The sequence below is a fragment of the Bombus huntii genome, chromosome 12 (assembly GCF_024542735.1).
Source record: "Bombus huntii isolate Logan2020A chromosome 12, iyBomHunt1.1, whole genome shotgun sequence".
Taxonomy (NCBI): Eukaryota; Metazoa; Arthropoda; class Insecta; order Hymenoptera; family Apidae; genus Bombus; species Bombus huntii.
The window spans coordinates 1,144,745-1,166,434 of record NC_066249.1 but is presented as its reverse complement, the minus strand read 5'-3'; the positions used below and the strand labels follow the sequence as shown (position 1 = coordinate 1,166,434).

The following is a 21,690-nucleotide window of genomic DNA, read 5'->3' as shown; positions in this document are numbered from 1 at the left end:
TTCGTATACAACGATACGGATGCAATTATCTAGCTTAATCGAACGTGTAAATAACATTTCTTACATATATGGTTGAGAATGCGTTCCAATTTCTAATCATGTTTTAATCCCCCTTCGATGGACCAATTGTTACGTGTTTCGCATAATCTATCGTTCGTTATTGCTATGTTCCCGGCGTATGTGCACGGACATGTTTCTTTTTTTCTCTCGTTCTGCGTGGCCGTTACGCGACGGTTGCTATTACGTGGTAAATAATAACGCAATTACGTCGTTGGTACGCGGACCGAGAGGCGTTATCGTGGTACGAAACGAAAAAAAGACATGGCAGACTGCTGCACGACATGGACACGCGGCCTTGGATAACAAAGGAAATCGTTTTTACTTTTCGAGTCCTTTCTAAATGTTAAAAAAAAAAAAAAAAAAGAAAAGAAAGAAGAACACATTACAACACGCTCGATTCAAAAGACTTCAATTGTTTAAACTGAATTTAGATTTGAAAGCACGAATTCGAAATGAAATTAAACTTTTAAAATTCAGATTCATATTCGAATCTAGGAATTCAAGCATATGTTCAAATTCCAAAATTCAATTGCAAGTTCAAATTTAGATTGAAATCTAAATTTAACTGAAGTTAAAATGTTGTTGATTCACTTATGCAATGCAAAATATGCAAAACTAGTTTCTCGTTTCACGTTCTCATATAAGGAAACGATACATGAAAAGAAGTGAGAAGAATAATTCCGCGTAGAGGTTAGGAAACTCTTTGCTCTGGGTACTCGTCTCGAATCACAATCTCCTATATGCCAGTCCTCTTCGGAAACAGAAAACTTAATAGTGGAATAATTTTCTAATCATTTATTCCGTTTGCCTCGCTGTTCTTCATCTACGAGCTCGATAGGGAAACAATAGTAATACTATGCGCAAATTACACGGAATTCTAAAACCAGAAGTTATCTACATACGAATATGCAAAATATAACTTACAAATGTAAGTTTTCCACTATTTGAACGTAATTCCCATGAATTAACTAAAACAATCCATTTATCGTGTATTCTATTTTCATTATAAAAATTATAATACACTAGCTTTTTTATATATATACATATACACATACACATTAACAAATAAGTAAAATTTAGGAAAGAAAAATCTCAAAAGAGCATCATCTTGTTTTAGACGACTACATAAATGCATACGTGGCCTAATCAGTGCCACGAATCCGAACTACATGCTACAATATCCAATTAGTAGCGCAAGAATAACGCAATTACAGATATCAACTTGATCTATTAACCGAGTCGCTCTTTAATCAGAAGTTTCTATAATCACGAAATTAGAAGTACGCGAAGACAAATCAATTGTAATTGGGTCGATTTTAATGCCTGTAAATGTATGATATGATATGATACATTATTAACAAAAATAGACCGTTAAAAATCCTTACATAAACATAATATTATACCCAGGAGATTATCAACACCAGTTACGTCTTTCCTAGTTAACAGATTAAAAATTAGATAGAAATTTTCCATAACGAAGAGAACGAGTGGTCGAGGCGTTTAAATTTAACCGAGGCTAATGGAAAGCTCGTGAAAAATCGGACCGTTTGCAGTGAGGAATATATCTCTCCCCCGACAATCCGACACATATAGAAACGTTAGAGGAAGCGGACGCTAAAAAGCGCGATCCGGCGCAAACATCGATGCACCGTCAGCTCTGGACAAAGAACAAAGAATGTAAACACGATAACACGCGGCGATCGACTGCGCGCTCACAACTTTCCCCGTTTGTTACGCTTTTTTACCGTTGTGTGCTATACCATGTAAGTTACATAACGAACAAGTTCATTTTCTATGCTGTAGACTGTAGACACTCGTTGGTTCCTATCGAAAAGATAGGGAAATGGGATAGGTATTTTTATAGTGTTACTCGATCGCATAAATATTTGCAAAACATTATAACAAATTCTATACAAATGTTCAAATGACTCACGCATTTATCTTGGTATTTGTATATTATCGATAAGATGTTGAAATGTTAATACTTTTAATATAGTTAGTTGACATATAATGTATCGCATATAAGATAATATAATATATTAGTACTTTTTAATAGCTTATGTTGCAAATTATTTTACTGATAGAATACAATTGTATAGAGAATAGAACATAGGATTTATTACAATATATATACATAGTTCGTGATATACATACGTATATCAAGATACGCTATCTATAGTAAAATAGCGAAAATAAAATCGCGTGAGACCGTTAAAACGACGTTTACGCGTTATTCGGTAATTACGAAAGGGAAACACGTACGGTATTTCCGGGAACATTATCGACTCGGGACGTCAAGGTTTCGAGTTCGAGTCCCGACTACTAGCCGATTCGTGAAAGCTTACTTATATGTACGTGGGAAGAGGCACGTGCACGAAGCCAACTGTGACGAGTCTAAAGTGCATCGAGCGAAAGAAAACAAAAAGCACAGGCACCGGCTATCAGCCAGGAAACAAGATAACGATGCTATTAGAAAAGAAAATATCCAGCTACCATCCTTTGTTCGATGTCCATAAATACTTCGAATCCACGATCGGGTCCGCGATTCTTTTTCTTTCGCTTTTTGTCATTTAGCCTCGAGCTCTTATCGCGGAATTCATAATCGTTCCTTGCGTGCATCAACAATAACGTAACGTTACGGCTGTCACGCTTGCAGGACACGCTTAAAAAGTTGACCACTGGTAAACGCACCAAAAATGGCAATGAATTTTTAAAAGCGTGAACTCACCTCGAATCCTCGGCTCCTCGCGACCTCGTGCCTGTTCACGAAATCTATATCGACTATGCGTACTAAAATAACGCAGTCGATGTACAGAAACAATTTCTCGTTTACAGACAGAACAACGTCGATTATTCTGTGAAATCGATTTCGATTTCAACTCTTGAATTCGAAGAATCGTTACGAGATTAAGGGAATGCCAGCGTTCATTGAAATCGTCGAGAGAAAAAAGAAGATAACGAGGAAAAGAGAGACGCGTACGAAACTTCGCTGAACAACCGCGCGCAACGGCAGTCGTAATGACACTGACAGTGCTTCTACTGCTTCTGTCATCGCGCTATCACCACATGGTCGCCTGGTCGGGCTCGGCCTCGCAGCTTCGGCTATCTTCGGATATGCTCGACTCTTTTCTCGAGAGGATACGCCAGCAACACAAGTGCACGTGAAACACCCGAAGGAGAAACGAGAGAATCCTCGTGGATAAAAACACAGAAAAAGAGACTACAGCCACACGAGGGAAGAGGTTGCATTAGCCGGGATAAGAGATGACTTCATTCCGGCCACCGAAACGCGATCGAGAGATGGTTCTCTCTCAAACACGGGGAGAAATCGCAGAAATCTTTCAATCACGCTAAGCCATCGTGTTTCAAGGTTTTTTTTTTGGGGGGGAATTTCGGGGAAGTGTAGCCGTTCAGGAATACTTGGCATTTCCGAGTACCTCACGAGAGTAAAGTTTCAGCGCGACAGCTAGAGTTCGATTGTCGGAATCGTATCTTGCGTAACACAGGTTTCTCCTTTGTAATATTAAAATATATACGTATATCTATGTATATAATTATCATAAAGCGAATAAAATTGGGACCAATAGATAAAAAATAAATATATGTAATAATATATTGTGTAATATTTATACGACAAGACTAAACGTTTTAGACGTATTAAATATCAAAGTATATTAACCATATCGCAAGAGACATATCAACAGCGCTCGTCGTTATCGAAAGCGGAAATCTCGGGATTTTTCCGAACGGCATAAAAGGAACGCGAATGGCTATCGCTTTCAAGTCACGTGGCCCCTTTCATCATGCTAGGAAAAGACTCGATCGATCGACATCGATAGACTACGCGAACGATCCACGGGATTTACATAAATGCATCAAGTACATACGCGCATGTATTAACAGCGTCCGCAGACATCTGATTACTAAATAGGCGCCGACTGCGTATGAGTCACGAGGATTCGATAGCACAAGTCACAGAATCATCGTACCAGGAAAATCGAAATCGAGCACGTGTCGTTGCGTCATACTCGAGGACCTCTTCCGGTTCAAAACGCGACTTCTACGAATTATTCCATAAATATAGAACATCGCCGGCTCGATTTTTATCGCTCCTGGGACCGTTATTTTTCGTCGATACTTTCCATCGCCTTGAAAGTCCCGCTCGAAAGACACACGTGACGCGATCGCGTTCCGAGAAGTTTTACCGAAACAGAAATATCATTTTTCTTCCTCGTATCTATATAGTTGTGCAAGTAAACGTTTTCACTAAACTTCACTAGAGTATACTAAATATACTAGAATTGTGTTTAACATCGTGTCCTACACAAGAAAGAGGGGATTATTCATTTCCAAGATCGGTTTCTTAAGTCGGTTATCTTGTTGGTGGAAGCCTGTGGATGGCTTCCGTATGGTAAACCGTTCCTGTGGTAAATCTTCCTCTAGGGAATCAGTAGTGTTTTCATAAAAAACTGTAACGATAGCGACCAAAATGTTAATATATTATGAAATGAAATACAACTAAAATTATATAGAGTTATATATAATTTAATTAAAAGGATATAATTAAAATTATATATAATTTAATTGAAAGCATATAATTAAAATTACATATAATTTAATTAAAAGCATATAATTAAAATATATTAACTCATGTCGTCAGCGTTGCTCTAGTTTAATATTTGGTACTAACGCATAATATCTGATAATTATGAAAGAATTTCAAGAATTTATATAATATTCTGTTCCGCCGTTATTTCTTCCATAGACCTACTTATCACACAGCCAAATTTAACATACCCAAATCACTACAATTTTGTAAAGTTTAATGAAATTGAAGTATTTATTACATTCTGATAAACTGTTTTCTTTCCGATTACGTAAAAGTTTCCTTTATATCTGAAATTTACATAACAAACATTGTGTAGACTATAATTTTTGACAAGAAATAAGTTAAATCTAATTGTTCTATCTTTTCTGTATTCCACAGTACGAAGGCGATAAAATTCGAATAATTTCCTGTTCTAAAATCGATGTTTAAGGTACAACAATGTAATGATCTAATGTACTCGACTTAATTATACCCCAATGATCCATAAAATTTGCTAACTTTCCATCAAGCGTATACAGATAGGTGCACACGTAGAAAAATGTAAAATGCAAAAGCCAAGCCATAAAGCTGCATACTCTTCTTTCACATCTCATTTAAGTCCGGCCCAACGTAGCCAGCCTCTCTTCAGACAGCATCTAGGGCTCTTAATTGAAGTCTGGCCTTTCCTGAGTCTCGATTAACGATTACCATTGAGAACAGTGCTTCGTTGTTGGTCGCACGCCGCCTTTTCCACGAGTAACGCGCACCCTTTACAATCGTTTCTCAAACAAACACGCTTGAATCTACGTTTGAAACAATTCATTATGCGAGAACACACGAAGGGACTTAGAATTATATTTCTTAGGTTCTTTCATTATAACGGGGAGATATTATAGAGATTTATAGAATTATGTTTGCTGGGTGCTTCAGCTGGGATTACATTATTTTACAAATAAAATTACAAAGATTACAAATGTACAGAATCATATTTTCTATAAATACTTTGTTAAAATTATATTACAGATTTATAGAATTGTATTTTCTAGATTCTATGGCTAGAATTATATTAGAATCGTATTCTTACGAAACAACTGTATCCGATCGCAAATGACCCAATGGATGTAACACGAGTTAACTAGAAGTTCGAATATAGCGAAAAGTACATTTCTACTATTAAAAGAGCCTGGTAAATCAAAAGCCTGAATAATCGACGTTTTACTGTATCCAGAACACGAAGAATCCACGCGACGTTCCTTCCGCATGCCCTTGACAAACACCATGTATCACATTCGTTATACGGCACAAAGTACTTGGACTGGTCTGTCAGTAGTCGATAAAACGACGTAGATAAGAACAAAGTGCTCTGACTGACTGTTTTTAGCACCGCACTCCGGACAAAGCCGAAGAATGAGAAGCAAGAAACGATGCGATGGTGGTCCCTCAAGAGCGTGCTTTACGTTCAGAGGTGAACGACACGACGGAGAACGGGCTTTCCCGGGGTAATTTTGGAAATTCCCTGCACGTCACGTCCCTGTCCTTATTCGTGCTCGCGTTCACATGATATCGTACTAGTTTTATCGCGGTAATGAGAATCGCTTTTACGGATGTGCTTCATATAGGTCAGTTCTATCGTTGATCGTTAATAAAGTTGCTATAGAACGTTCTTTTGGTGTGTTTCGTCTTTCTGTATTTCAATTATGAAACTGGATGATAAGAAGGGTTACATTGTGAAAAAACTAAAACGATAGATCTTTAACCTTTTAAGAGAGTTCGTTAAATTATAGAAAAACGCGCTGACATGGAACACTTGTATATAGATATTCAATTTTTTTTAAGCCATATTGCGAATTATTTTGTAAAATCAATTTGTCAAGCTATATCGAAATGTAATTTTTGGGCAAAAAAACTTTTATCTCTTCACGATTACCAAAATTGTACCTCCGGAAGTGGGCCGTGTCCTTTCAAAAGATATGCATACTATGGAAGATAACCTCAAAATTCTAACTCGTACTTACATTACATATACAACATTTTAAAAAGCTATGTAACACTGTACAAGTGAAACTTGTATATTATCATTTAACAAATATGGATGAATAATATTACCAAAGGCAGTACTCGAGAAGTTAAAGTTATTCTTCAGAAGAAAAAGATCTATTATTGTCGTACCATTTTATCGTTGTCATACAAAATTATTTATTGTTGAACTTTTATAAATTTCTTCAATTAAATATTAATTCTTTTTTCTAAATCTTTAACAGTACGTAACATTAATAACAGTACGATATGGAACGATTTGTCACGAGATAAATGCACCCAAAGGATTAAGCCCCATTCTCAATTTGTAAGTGTTAATGTCGTCTTTATCCGGCAATCATGTAATCGATCTCTCGTGACGCAGAATAACGATTCTTGCGAAACTGACGATTCATCCTCAAAGATGTTTAATCGCCTACTTTTCGCCAAGAATGATTCATTAACTTATATTCATCGGTACATAATTGCCACTTTCTAGGCAAAACTTGCAATTACATTAAAAATTTTAGCGAAATATCAAATTCGCTCACATTTCTGCTTGACTTTTGCGGAATTTCCTAATGTTTATCATCTAGGTTCAAATTTCTCAAGAATCGCTGATTCAGCGACGAGACAAGGCTCTTCAACGTTCTTATTACAATGGCTGGTATAGTTGTTAAATCCAAGTACAACATTTTGAATGATTTAGCAGAAAAGTGGCTCGTGATCACGCGAGGAGTAGTTCGATAATTGCAAGGTTGCTCGCCTGTAATGCACCGCACTCGAGCCTTTATTAATTCAATGTTCAAATAGTAAGAACAGCATTATTAGATGAAAACTTTAATTTGCTCGATAAAGTTCAATCTATCCTTTCGAACCGTACTCGAATTAAAAGAATTAGAGATATATATGTCGGAGATTCCAACCTTACTCCGACATATATATATATTTTTCTGAAATTATGTTCAAATTAAATAAATAAAAAGATGATTCAATATTCGAAGGTATACGTAAATTAAGAAAACAAGAAAAGTATCCAACGTAGATACCTTCTGAATTGATGCTTCGATTAAAACGAAATAAGCAACTTTTAAAATTACACTAAAATCGCAGAAAGTCAAAGTAAAAGATCTAATTAAAGATAGAAACCATACCTATTATACCTATCATTATCCCTCGGGAGTTGCAATTTTACTCTCCCTAGAGATAAAAGAAAGGAAAAAAAGAAGAAGGTTAAGCAACTTCATCTGTACTCCATCTTCACCATCTTCCTCAACTACTTACACAAAATGGCTACCCTTTTACCGCGCTAATTCGCCTGCCGCTTACATGTACACAAAGTCAAAGAACGGTCAGCGGGATAATGTTACGCACGCGCACGTCGTGAGGACGTTAAGGACGAAGGACGGAGAGTACGAGGAGGACGGCAACGCGATCGTAAGGGGGGAAAAAAGGAACACGGGCGTAAAAGAAAACGCTCCGAGGGCAGAACGGTCCGTGAATTCCTGACCAGTGACGCAATCGTTCAGGCATTTCCGACTGGTTGCACTTCGGCGTTCTCCGATGAGAATACCTACATAATCGCGCGCATAATGCCGGGCTACGTGTGGACCTCCACACGCACATCTTTTCCCATCCATATCTTTCATCCTTTTAAACCGTTCCACTTTCCTCGGTTCATACTATTTCAACGACCTTCTCACGCGACACCGCGTTTTTCCACGCGAACAAAGAACGAGCTAATTAGTTTTAATGGGTTCCGTTGCGGTTTGGTCCGTTTGGCAGATTCTTCGATATAGAAATGTAGCTCTTTTCATTTCGTAATTTCGCTGAGTCATGCTGACTACGGGAATTTTATTTGAATTTTGAATGAACAATTTTGTACGGTGAGTTCTGTGATGGGTTTGAATAATTCGCAAATATGTATGAATTTATAATTTAGAATCCAAGTTTCGTGTGGTTGATCGGAATTCGTACAATTTATAAACTGTTTGAACATTTCATTTAATAGGAAAGTTCCACTTCGCTCTATAATTAAATAAACGGCGACCCATTGAAAAAAACCTTCTTATATAAACAATTAACTAACAGTAAAAAATTAAACTTCCATTTTATCTAACAAAACAAGCATTCACCCAAACATCCAAGCTCTACCCATTCAGATAGCAATGTTTAACTCCAAAACACATTAGCCCATAATGAACTACTCGGTATAGTACCGCATTTAAAGCACCCACGTCCTTTTTGTCGACGTCCAGCAAGACTTCGGACCGTCACGGTCATAATAGTTTCACGAAATTGGATACACTCTCGTCCCACGTATCAGCAGAGACCCAAAAGGGCTCGCTGGGTTCCATGACCTTTTAAACGAGACAGCGCCTTTTATAAGGGCGAGCATCACCCTGTGAATAGGTAGACCACTTTATCATACCATCAGATGGAAAGGAGACGAAGTCTTTTTGAATTATAACCAGCGTACGAAGCTTAGAGGCCGCCCTGATTCCTTCGTTTACCCGAGCATCACGAAGAATGCAGCTGTGAATAAGAAGACTTCGTTTCTTCTTTTATGCCAGCAAATCAATTTCAAGAAGGGTCACACGACAGATGGGTGCACGTGATATGTATCTACGCACGTTCTTTTTCACGTAATACGTATCTACACTGGCACACGAAAGTATTTGAACTTTTGTGACCATATTGTATGTGATATACGAAACATTATGAAATTTCATTACCACTGCAACGAGACACGACTGTCATTAAACTGGGAAGATTTCTACAAATTCATATTCTCCAGAATGTATTTATAGAAATAGAAGTTTGGTAGAAAATTGGTGTATCTACTGAATTATATATAAATTATATTCAATTATTATTTATAGTTATATTTTATAACTAAATTATATATTACTATACTATTATAAAAAGCACCATACTTTGGATATTTTATGTATTATTTCACATTATGAGCATTCTTCCTACTTCCACACTCTCAAATTTTAAATTTGAAACCAATCCGAAACTGTATGTAGAAATTACAAATATGTATTTATTGTAAACTTGTATATACGTATTTAGTAAAAAATTAAACTAAAGTATGAATAGCATTCTTTGGTCAAATTGAATGTCGAGGCTTATTAACATAACGGATAATTGGCCGTTTAAATACTTTCGATAAACATCTTGCATTACCGGATTACAAACTTTATCAATGTAAACACGATAGTAATAGCAGCAATGAAATTTCAAAATGTTTCGTATAACACACATGATATATACGTTCATAAAAGATTTCTAGAAGAGTTCCATTATAATATCTTTTGTGAGCCTATGCGTTCCTCGCGCGACAAAAACGACTCCGATGCGTATGTTAAATATTTTACGGAACGGACGGATCTTGATGTGGAAACAATAGAATAAGAACGTAAATCTTTGAATCTTTTCGGCGATAGGACGATACGGTGCCAGTTCCTCGAAGGACAAACTGAATAGGGTTTGAAACTCGGGGAATATTAAATCAGAGTGACTAAGGTGGAGTTTGTCACGATGTTTGGAATGGAAAATAAGATAATGTAACGGTATTATTAAACGTGAAGCTTCTTCCTTCATACACGTCCACGAATGAGATACGAATCGCCCAGAAGTTGCACCGATGCGCTCCGTATATTAAAATACAGAGAAACGACATCGAAGTAAATTAAAATACAGCGAAGTAAATTTTTGAAAATCGTGTATGATCCTATTTCTATTACCACGCCATATCTTTGATAAACAATTGCCAATAGAAATTCCAAACAAAACAAAACTTCTCCTAATTACCAAAAAAATTACCACAAAAATTCTTTGCAGAAAGATTCGTTCAAAATAGAACATTCAAACTAAAATTCCATCGCAATTATGAGATTCTAAAAATCGACGTTGATCGCTCAAAACATCTGCACTTTAGTCAGCTAATGCTCCCACTCATTAATCATCCTGCGTCAGAGGAAAAAGAAAACCGTTGGCGTGCGATGTAAAAAAGAAAACAGATACAACGTAAGAAACATCGAAATCGCCTCTAATCTATCGAAGATTTCGCAATCGAGGGGAAAAACCCGGGACAGGTAGATGGACGTCGAAGGTGGAGACGTTGAAATCGAAGAGATCCCCCATCCATTCGAGGCATTCTCAAGGGGAAAGTGTTAACGTATTGACGTCACTCATACGCAAGATATCTTTCCGTGGAATCGACCTCCTTTCGAGGTCGACTACACCGGATTACCGTCTCGCTATCCACGTGAACAAAAAGGTAATAAAAAAAAAAAAAAAAAAAAAGAAAAGAAAAAGGAGGAAAAAAAAAGATAATAAAAATCCACGATCATAGTATCGTGAAAATCATACGAAACCTACGAAGTTCGAGTTTCTAAGGCAGGTTCGAGCAATTTGCTTCTACAATACGCTGGATCTGTGTTGCGAAACCACGTTTTTGCTTGGCGCATTAAACGCGGTTTCGCAATGCAGACATTTCTTCCACGCGATTTCTTTTATCTGTTAATTTGAGCGAGGAAAAGAATCTGTCGATGGTTTTGTAATAATACAGTGGATTTGTTACGAATCTCTCTTCTTTTCCGACTCAATAGGCCGCGTATGTTTACGTACGTTCGTAACATAATGATTGCAAATATATTTAGAGCAATGCAGTCTAAGTGGAGTTTCATGTTACTCACTAACCGCTTCACCTCGGATATTTTACATATTTGTTTTACGACATGCACGTTCTACAAATTTTTACACCTTTAAATTTTCTATAAATCTAGCAACATCCGCACTTACTGATCAGATTCGTATCAAGGAGACTATTCGACTATAGCATATTGTAGGAATAAAAATCGAAATCCAAATAAAGAAATTCTAAATAAATGACTCGAATGCTTAAACAACTATTAACCACTTGTTCGTACTAAATCACCCGTACAAGTCATTTTGAGCGAACTTGATTTCAACTAGATTACACCTCTTAACTGCATTGATGTTAAAACCAAACGATACCGGATTTGATCTGCCTGGTATTATTGTAGAGCGCAGTTGGATAATAATTCTCGGTAGCGCCAAGAGGTTGAACAACGAAACAGAAAAAGATGAAGGAAAGAAACGGAGAATATGGTTAGAATCGCCGCGACAGAAACGTAGCCGTATCACGTATTTACGAGAAATCGCATCTCTAAACGTTTTTCCTGGTACCGGATGATGTCTTGCGGGAGCGATGCAGCATAATCGACATGTTTACGAGGCGTCGCGAATAATAATGGAGGGCGATCTCGCGTGTCGCGGCACTGGGAGCCAGGCACGCGACACGTGCGCGGATTTTCATTCATAAATCGCTGGTTAAACTACACGAGACCCCGATGACTCATCTCCGCGTATACGCGTCGCGGAACTGAGGTAAGCCGTCCTAAAATAAAAACCGACAACTTCCGCTTTTTGCGCATTTTCATGCAAATTCCTGTATGGGCGTTGCTTCGTCTCTTAATGAACGCCTCGACGATCATCAGACGTCCTTTTTCTCCTTCTCCATAACAGTCGATGAACGAGGAAAGAATGAAGAACGCTGTAAGAATATAGTCGTTTAAGCCACTTTTCCTTTTCCCTTATCCTGTTTCATGTTACATTAAGTAGCTCTCATTTTACATTAACCGAGTTTCAATTCCTAATGTTAAAACTTCGTTTAATTACCAATCAGATACATTATAGGTTGTGTGAAACAGAAAATCTACCTTTGCCGCTGAAATACAGAGCACACGATGTTCCAGACGTACCTTGAATGATTTTGATTACGAATAACCATCATCTGCCATTTGCCAATATTCCCACTAGTAGTGGAGACTATTTGTTAAAAATGTGTTAAAGAATTTTTAGACTGAGGCTACTGTACAACGAATTAAAATTTATTTAAACCAAACGACTTCTACAAAGCACATTCAACCATTTTCTTATCGATAAGGAAATCCAAATTTTATCTAATAAAAAATTACAAAAAAAGAAATAATAGTCGTGAAGAGATAAGAGCTATCTTTTCATAGTACTCGATAGCTTTCTCTGTGATAATGCTTAGATAACGTATCGTGTGTATCTGACGAAGAACTACAACGCTGAGAACAAACGTCTTAGTTGCGAGGCTAAGAGACAGGATGACACCTCTTGCCTTATGACCCGTTTATATTGCTCTCGCTAAACTTAACCCTGCCTTCGTTTAACTAAACCCTCTAATTGGTGGGTTAACGAGCGTTAACTCCGGGCTTCCTGTCAGATTTAACTGTTTTCCTTCGGTATCATGTGCACAAAGAATGCTAAAATTTTATCGGTGGGGATGAGACTTTTCTTCCAAGACAATTCACTTAGGTTCAATGACACAATCGAATAGATGTAACAGGTTTGAGAGAAATTGTATACGCGATACAATGGTATTCTGTGCGAATTTCTAAATTATTGCGTAGGTATTTGAATGAATAAGATAATTATTCTAATGGGTGTTTCCTTGATAATTTATTTCATGCGATAAGAATAATGTGTTGTCTAACGAAGATCGTTCGAAATATTGCTTCACAATTAATAAAATAACCTCACAATCTGTTTTTCCGAAACTAAGCTTATTGTGGTATAAGTAAAGGTGTGCCGAATGTTTTCTTAAAGATATTTTTAGCTAATAGTTTAGGCACGATTCCTAGGAACAGATAAAGGATTCTAGCGACAACATATAGTTACTCATGACTCAAAAGTACCTCAAATACACTTCAAATAATTGCTTGTAATAAACGCTTCTATGGCCTTCGTCTATTATCTAAATGAGAATCTCATTACGGTAAACACACGACCTATACCAAAGTTTGGAATTTATTTTTCCTAATTTTACTAATAATTATTAGACTTAAATCAAATTTTCCGTAAATACTGTCTTTTTAATAAACGATACATATTAACAATAGTTTATTAGAAATCAAAATCCCTCAAAATCTAAAGATTATTGACTAAGTTGCGAAAGAAAAAATATTCTTCTCATCGCTAAATATGTAGTTGAATAATTAATGTTTTACTTTATTACTTTGAAAAATAAAATAAAAAATTTAGGCAAAAATAAAACAAATATTATACATATATTTTGAGAATAAAAGAGAAATATTTTCGAGTAACCGATAAATAATTTGTTTTGAAAAACAAAAATTGTAGGTACGTGTATTCTGAGAAGCGAAAGTTTCTTAGTAACCTAAAAATTCGACAGGTGAGACGATCGAGGGTTTCAGGGGATAACGACACTTCTTAGAAATTTTGAGCAAAATGTCACTATCAGCACGCCCACACTTATCGGATTAATTTTGCACTAACATCGTACAACGCTGTCCACTTCTGTACTTAATTTTTAATTACCATTTCGTTCCTACCTTCAACGTTTAAATTTTGCTTCCTAACTTTGCCGTTTTTTGTTCGAAAAAGATAATTCACAATATAACACTCAATGTGTTAAACAAATAATGACAATAAATTTCTTCCGATAATAACGAAGGTAAAATTACTACTGTGAATGGCAACTAAGTTCAGGGATAACTCTAGTTCGACAAAATCGATTGACCTTTGACCGTGACATTTGACCAAACGTACACACAATCGATGCTCGTACTACCATAAAACATATTCGAGTGTTTCCCACGTTTTATTTATGTGAAACGTTTCTAATTATAACAATAGTATTTACTAGAACTTTACTAGAGATTTAAAACAAACGAGAAAAGCAATTTTTTTTAGGAATTGGTTTAAATTAGCAAGGTTGAAATAGAATATGATATTAGCAAGTAAATGTTGTAATAACGTAAAACTAAATCCAATTTCGAGACTATCAGGCTAAATATAATACAAATGCTATAATAAATACTTTTTGTAGTCACTGTATATATATCAAATACTGCAAAAAAGAGATTAAGACGGAGTTTCGAATCATGATATTATTCTTATTGTTAGCAATTGTGACACTTCCATCCTGGTACGTAGATAGCGACCTTTGAAATGTATCACTCTTCTACCAAACCAACGATTCAATCTTTTATACATATAACAAAACATTTACAAAAAAAAATAAATTATTAATATAAAATAATTTCTCTTACTGCAAATGCATCCAATTTGTTAGATTGCCACGGGTCACATAGGTTAGAATTCGGCGGATACATGGAAAACATGGTGTAATTGTGATCTTCGATAATGGTGTCGTCAAAGCCTGCGCTCGGTACACGTTGCGTCATCTGTGAGCGCGTTTCGCTTTCAAAACTTCACTACGGGAAAAAAAGGAAGAGTCGCCGGTTCCGACTCTAAAAAAATTACACCTCTACAAGAAATACGCGTTCAACGTGAGGCAAGAACACTAACTAATGGTCACCTTCTTTCTGTTCACCGATATCACGTTCTGTTCAAAGTACCACTAAACGTTTGTTGAAGAATGACACGTACGAATGCTCGCCGGTTGTCTTTTCGTCACTGTCACGTACAAGTTCAATCATGCAATACCGGATTTGCTATGTATTGAAACCTACTAGCGCGTGTTGCTTACGTATCTCAACTGAGCCCGCCAGTGTAACTTGGAAACTATATAGAAAGAGAGCCGCTCTATCCCCCACCAATCAGCGTCGAGCAACCACCGCGTGACGTCATCGCCATCTTGATTGCTGATTCGTGCGATAGCGCGCGACCAATCAACGTGTTCGTCTACACCGAGGCTTCCTATCGCGACGATTTCCACGGAATCAGGGAACGCACCACTGAGAACTAGAACCCCTTTTCCAGGTAATTACGTGAGCTCGTTAACTTGCATAATTTCGAGAAACGAATAGTCGAACAGAAAGATTTTCGTCTTACTTAATGGCTTACATCCTTACATTACATACCCTGCTTTATGTTTATCGTATGTATTAAGACAGCTTAAAGTAGTATTTCAAAATGTCTTAACAAGTTGCTGCGTTACGATATTTCGAGCGGCCCGTGCATGCGCTTTGAACTACATTTAATTGTATGATGGATTTAAAATATTGAAACGTTTGAAAGTAGTGATATTCTAATGTAATATATTTATCTTTTGATCCTTAATTATATGTCAGAAATACGTATAAATGTATCGTATGCGTGCATCTGTTTCCCTATATAACATGCTTTTTATAGAAATACCTAAGTAACATGTATATATTACCATCACAAAGATGAACCGTAATCTGCACTACGAATCAGACATAACAAGGTAACGAGTTGATACATTAGTAAATAAGATACGCGCATAAATAGTTAAAAACGATAATTACCGCAGTTTTCTCACTTTCAGAAACGACATTGCGAAGAATATGCGAAGTGTAACAGCTCGACACAATGTATGACAGCGGTGGAAATATGTCAAGGAATTACTCAGGGGGGATTTGCTCCGTAACTATATTGTAAGTACAACAAGCTCAAGGCTCGACTTTTCGCAGTTGCTATTTCTCCTTGTTTTTACACGTTTAACATATTACGACGTAATATATCAATTTCTTATCCCAAATACATGGTTTTATTATAGTTCCAGATTCGAGAATCGCAGAATAACAAAAATTGGTAAACTTATCGCGACGTTGAGTGGTCGTCACTTATGCGAGATCGTTTGTCACACGCGCTACTTCGTTTCTTACTATTTCGGTACCGGGAATTCCCTCGTGCATGCACGGTTCTTTGTTCTTATTTCGATATACGTATATTCGTTACAAACACACGTACAACGAACTCGGCTCAAACTGCGTCGGTTCGGAGCAACGTTCAACGTACGTGTGAACGCACTTTGTACACGAATTAAAAAGAGAAAACAGTAGTACACGTGGCCAGAGCTACCGTGTGCAAGATGCATGGGAAAAAGGCTATAAATATTATCGCAAAAACATGCCGCGTTCGAGTTAGACGCCAATAAAATTTTTTTATTACTGTATTTTTCTTCTTTTTGGAAATTTATCTGGTAAACTTAGACTCTTTTCTTTTATGTTATCTTATACAAATCATAACTTGAGAAATGTTATTTCTAAAATACTTATTTAATAAAAAAGGAAAAATGAAAATCTTCTTCTAGAACGTAGCTACAGGTCTAGTTTTATCTTTTCGAAAGCTGTTACATTCTCCATTACAGATGTCAAAAAATAAAAAAATGTTCAGTTTTAAAATAAGAATAAATGGTTACCAATCTTCACGTGTTTCGTAACCTTTCTGCAAATTCCGTGTATAAATAAGAATGCTATTGGTATTGTCGTTCGAATAGGTATGTCTCGAACTAAGCTCCAAGAAGCAGACATTGTGATTTATAATCATGTATTGCGCCTTTAAGTAGTCCCACGTGCGACAGTTTAACGGGGCGAAAGTAGCCCTTTGACCAGCTGAGGACGTAAAACCATTATCGATTCCTTAAGGCGTATCGTCGGTATATACAAATCCTAATAGATGTATAACTCTGCTTTGGTGAAAAGTTTTCCAGGCAAAAGGCGCAGTGTGTCAACAAAGTGTGATTCATAGACATACAAGTTGCTTATAACGAACGTTAAAATAGTCTTTTAATTGTTTTCAGGTCCTCACTCCATCGAAAAAAACAATTTTTATGAAGACATCGTAAACCACCTACTACAATAGGACTAATCTAACTAATTCTAGATGAATGTTATTTTAATGGAATTAGCTTTATTTATCGTAGGTGGAAATTCTTTGATGTTGAATTGTCCCTTGTAGACCACCTCCGATAAAAGCGTTCGAGGTAAACAGAAAATCAAATAAAAATGAATTTAAAATCATTTTTTTATGTGGTCTTCACATCACATTAAACCTACCTAAGTGGAATCTATATATTTTTATTAATTTTTAATTTTTTAATTACACAAGCTTCTGATTAGTACACAACCTGGTTAACAGACTAAAGACAATTCTCGGTGAATCGTGTCAATCACGTAGTAAGAAGAATCGATGACCTCGCTTACGGCAACGTTTACCATCGACGACACAAAGGAGTAGAAAACCGAAGATCGACGTCGCGAATGGATCGCGGCTTTGTTCTCCCGGCGAACAAAGAGACATTTTAATGAGCACGCGGCCGAAGCAGCGGGGTTAATCGAATGTTTGTGGGTAAACCAAAAGATCGGCGCAAGCTGCACGCGTGGCATAACAATAGTCACCGAAAATCATACGAGGGAAAGGCGGAAGCCTTGATCGGCCTTTGTATGGGGAAAACTCGTTGTGCTCAAAACACAAGACAACGACGGTATTTTGAATATTTAAGGGAACAAAGAGGAATAGGCAATCAGAAACACCGCCATGAATCAGTCGATTCTTCGTCTTCTTCTTCTTCTTCTTATATACGTGTCAAAGGATCCGCATGCTTTTACTCTAGCCGCGGATAAAACACGAACGCCGAGCATTCTCTATCGGGAATAAAAGGAGATACAATGGACGGGGGAAACACCAGGAAACAAGATTATGCCTCCGTGACTTTGCTGCCGATCAAATGCTTACCGATTCCCGCGCATCACGTTCCACCGACTAATCGAAAGCTTTAAGTTCTAAGAATACTTGGATGCGTTCGTAGCAGATAATCCTTTGGACGAGGATATTTCACCGTTTTATGGCTTCTTTTGAAGGAAATTTTAATCGACGATTTGTCGATAAACAGCTCTTCAAAGAAAATTGAAAAATCTTCCATTATGAAGTAAATATTTAAAAATAAGGGTTTAATATGTAGAAAAAGATTACGCATATAGATAGTGATACGGTGACAGTGTTCTACTAGCTGAGCTTATCTAGGCCATTGACAGATATGTACATACTTACTTTCTCCCTAAGACTACTGCCCGAAAAATGGTCGCCGCCCATGGGCTAGCCTGACAAATCTGACCTTCTTTGATCTCGAACAATACCCAACAGCAAGGAATAAAAGATAAATCCTACGAGCCCTGATTAAAACACGAGTTTCTCTCGTCTTAATCACAATACTCTATAAATTGTACAGATTTTTTTTCTCCTACCTAATATTTCAACATGGCCGCCATGTATGTCGACCTTTTACGGAACAACGCAGGAAGCCTTTTTCCCCGAACTCAGTAAACGGAATTATATTTCATACGTTGTAGCGCAAAGTTTCCTTGGTAGAGCTCGCAAATGTCTCTCCGGAATGACTATTTGCATTTTATCGGTCGATTTCACCGTCTGAACCCTATCGCTAATGGCGACAGAGATAATTAGGTGACAACAGCTGGCAGCTCGGTCGGCTATCTGTTCATAATATTAATGCTGCGCAATATACACTACGATCTATAGTTGTTCTTTTACATGTGTTTGGGATCGGCGTTCACGTGTTTGTGCATGTCGATGCAGTAGCGCGTGTTTTTAAATGACCGCGCGCTATCACAACCCGAGCGTGTACGGGTTTCTTTATAAAACAGCTGTTGGGGACAACAGAAGCCATGCCAGTGGAAATGCTAGATCAATACCATCGTCTACCACAGAATTTATACGTAGGGTGAAACGGGGAACTGGACGAGGGCGCGCGTCCAACCCTCGACGAAAGTCAGGGACATGAAATATATTACGATCTTTTTATTTAAGGATTATATCGTATCGCCACCTTGCCTTATTATATATATTTTTCCGCATTATACCTTGCTTTTCTTGTTTACATGAATGTTTTATGTAACATGGAAAACGCGCGTAATTTTTATACGCGCCTCTATTGCCAAGAGTGACGCAAGGGAAAGAAAATGGAAATTAACGTAATCGTTCGTGCCTATAAAAGTATTCTACGTCAATGTATTCGTACTGTTTCATGCTGGAACCTGTTTTACTCGGCGTAGGATAAGAATTAGTCGATCTAGTTAATTTTATGTTTAACTAAAAACACAATTTTTTTTTATAAAAGAATTAATACTGCTTTGTTATGGTGATATGTAATATTATGATGATATTTGTAATTTTTGGATTGAAATAGTGCAAAAATTACTTTATTCTATAATTGTGACTTCTTTAAAATAACTACATATCAATAGAAAAGAAAAAAGACTATGATTTTGTTCAGACAAACAATTCAGTTACGCTCCCGTATTGCAATAGCAGCCATTCATTTGTAGAGATCAGTGAATGGACGACAATATATAAGACAACATTTCATTGGCTAATTCTATAGTAACTCGGAAGTTTATTGGCGATACTTACACACGTAGCGTGTGCCTTAAATGGGTACCTAGCCAGCTGGGAGAAGAACGAAAGCTGTTTATCTGAATATGCACATCTTGCTGAATGGACATAAAAATTGCTATTATTGTCGTGTACGAATATCATTTGTGTTCTATTTACGAGACGATTCTTATCGCTATTGCAAACTAGCGAACGGAAATTACGAAAATTGAAAATCATGTTTTTACGTTGAACAGTTTATATAGCGATGACGCCACGCGATTTATAAATTTAGATCTCGGTGTGTGTACCAAGTGTACCATCTTCGTGTGACGGGACGGCTATAGCACCGTTCAGAGATTGTAAAGTACGTTCCTAATTAATCGAGAATTTTTATCAGCCGATGGTACCATATGAGTTTGCTTTCTTATCTTTAATTTTCAATCGAATCTGTTCTATCAAGGAAACAATCGATCTTTGGAAATCGTAAGAGGTACACAGATAATACAGAAGTATTCCGCTTATGCTTTGATTTCCAACGAATCAATTTCTTCCGCGAAATCGGCGAATTCATCGTGTTTACAATACTCAAAATACCTACATGCGATAATTTTTTTTCGAGATCGTCAGGTTTCGACAGGACACGCGAACGTGTTTTTCAGAAAAGTTAACAAGGCCGTTTCCTCCATAAGTTACGGGTCTATCGCCAACAATCAGCTAAATTATTTTGAATAATGCTTAATCATTCGAGGAAGTCACTATGTTACATAATGTGTTTGCTACACTTTTATTCGCTATGTTGTTACTATTCAACTATATAACTTATTTCAAAGAAATTCGTCGTTCGACCAATCACGTGAACGCTGTTTATCAGACATACGTAAGTACGAGCGCGCGTACACATAAGCGTACACCTTAAGGATTGCATAAGTTGCCATATTTACGCGGAGAAATCTACTTCTTTTAACATTTTCTAGCTATGTAGAAAGGAGAGTATTTAACCGGTACTTACGTTGCTAGGTAGTATGGTCGAATTCGCGATGCTGGCGAGAAAATCATGGCTGACGCGGGAGCTTTGTGACGTCCCGCTGTCGCTGGACACGCTCGAGCTGTCGTAAAGCACGTCCGACACGTCGAGCTTCATATTTACGTCGTCGATGCGCAACGGGTTTTACCTGGTCGTATTTCCTTAGTGCGAAAGGAAAAGTCGACGATTGGGTTCGCGGCGGTTTTATAACCTCTATTATGAAAGGATCTATTCTCTTGATCGTCTGTAGGGATGCTCAAGATCCTCGTTACGGAGAACTCGAAAGCAGCACACACGAATCGCAGGTTCCTTTGCCCGAAACTGTGTGAAACTGCGCGCGATGACTCATACCGTGGGGGAATACCTCGAGCTTCGCGCACGTTCAATCCTTAGCTCAACGATCTGCCTGGACACGCTCTTTCTTTACACGCCGAGGCTCCACGAACAAGTATGACGTCACTAGCTATTCCCAGGCTACCAATAGCGACGTTCGCCGCGCCACGTTCGCGATGCTCGTGCCAGGGCCGACGCTACTCGTGCTATCAATGGGATCTGCTTGCCAGGGTACTGTTTATGCAAACAGTGTTTTGCTTGGTTTTACTACTGTAATCTTGCTGGTGATAAATTGGAACTCTATTTGGTCGGTTATCGATGGCAATACATTTCTAGAAAATTTTAAGTATTTCCTTTTTTTCGTAATAAACGAAAATTAATTGCAGTAGTAAATTGAGAAGTTATAAGTTGTAAATTATAGGTTTCTTCTTATATTTTTATAATTTTTCGTCAAATAATTTGTAGCTTGTAAAATTCACTTATT

At 37.2% G+C, this 21,690-nt stretch overlaps 1 protein-coding gene and 1 long non-coding RNA gene across 6 annotated transcripts in view; one reads left to right on the top strand and one right to left on the bottom strand.

Moving 5' to 3' along the window:
- Positions 1-21,202, bottom strand: part of LOC126872146 (transcription factor kayak) — a 35,135-nt gene extending 13,933 nt beyond the window's left edge. Inside the window, exon 1 of one of the 2 annotated variants that reach the window (XM_050631771.1) lies at positions 20,859-21,202. In XM_050631771.1, the coding sequence (XP_050487728.1) occupies positions 20,859-20,990 (132 nt within the window). In that variant the 5' untranslated portion in view covers positions 20,991-21,202. Of the gene's footprint in view, positions 1-14,799; positions 15,114-20,858 lie in introns of those variants that run through there. The other variant, XM_050631770.1, reaches the window with a different exon arrangement.
- LOC126872171 (uncharacterized) lies at positions 15,332-17,702 on the top strand. Of its 4 annotated transcripts, none has more exons than XR_007691889.1 (3): positions 15,332-15,472; positions 16,002-17,441; positions 17,597-17,702. It is a non-coding gene; the product is annotated as an uncharacterized LOC126872171 (long non-coding RNA). The 4 variants fall into 4 exon arrangements; XR_007691888.1 differs by having other exon boundaries at positions 17,567-17,676; XR_007691886.1 differs by lacking the exon at positions 17,597-17,702 and having other exon boundaries at positions 16,002-17,478.
- Positions 21,203-21,690: the final 488 nt, after the last annotated feature.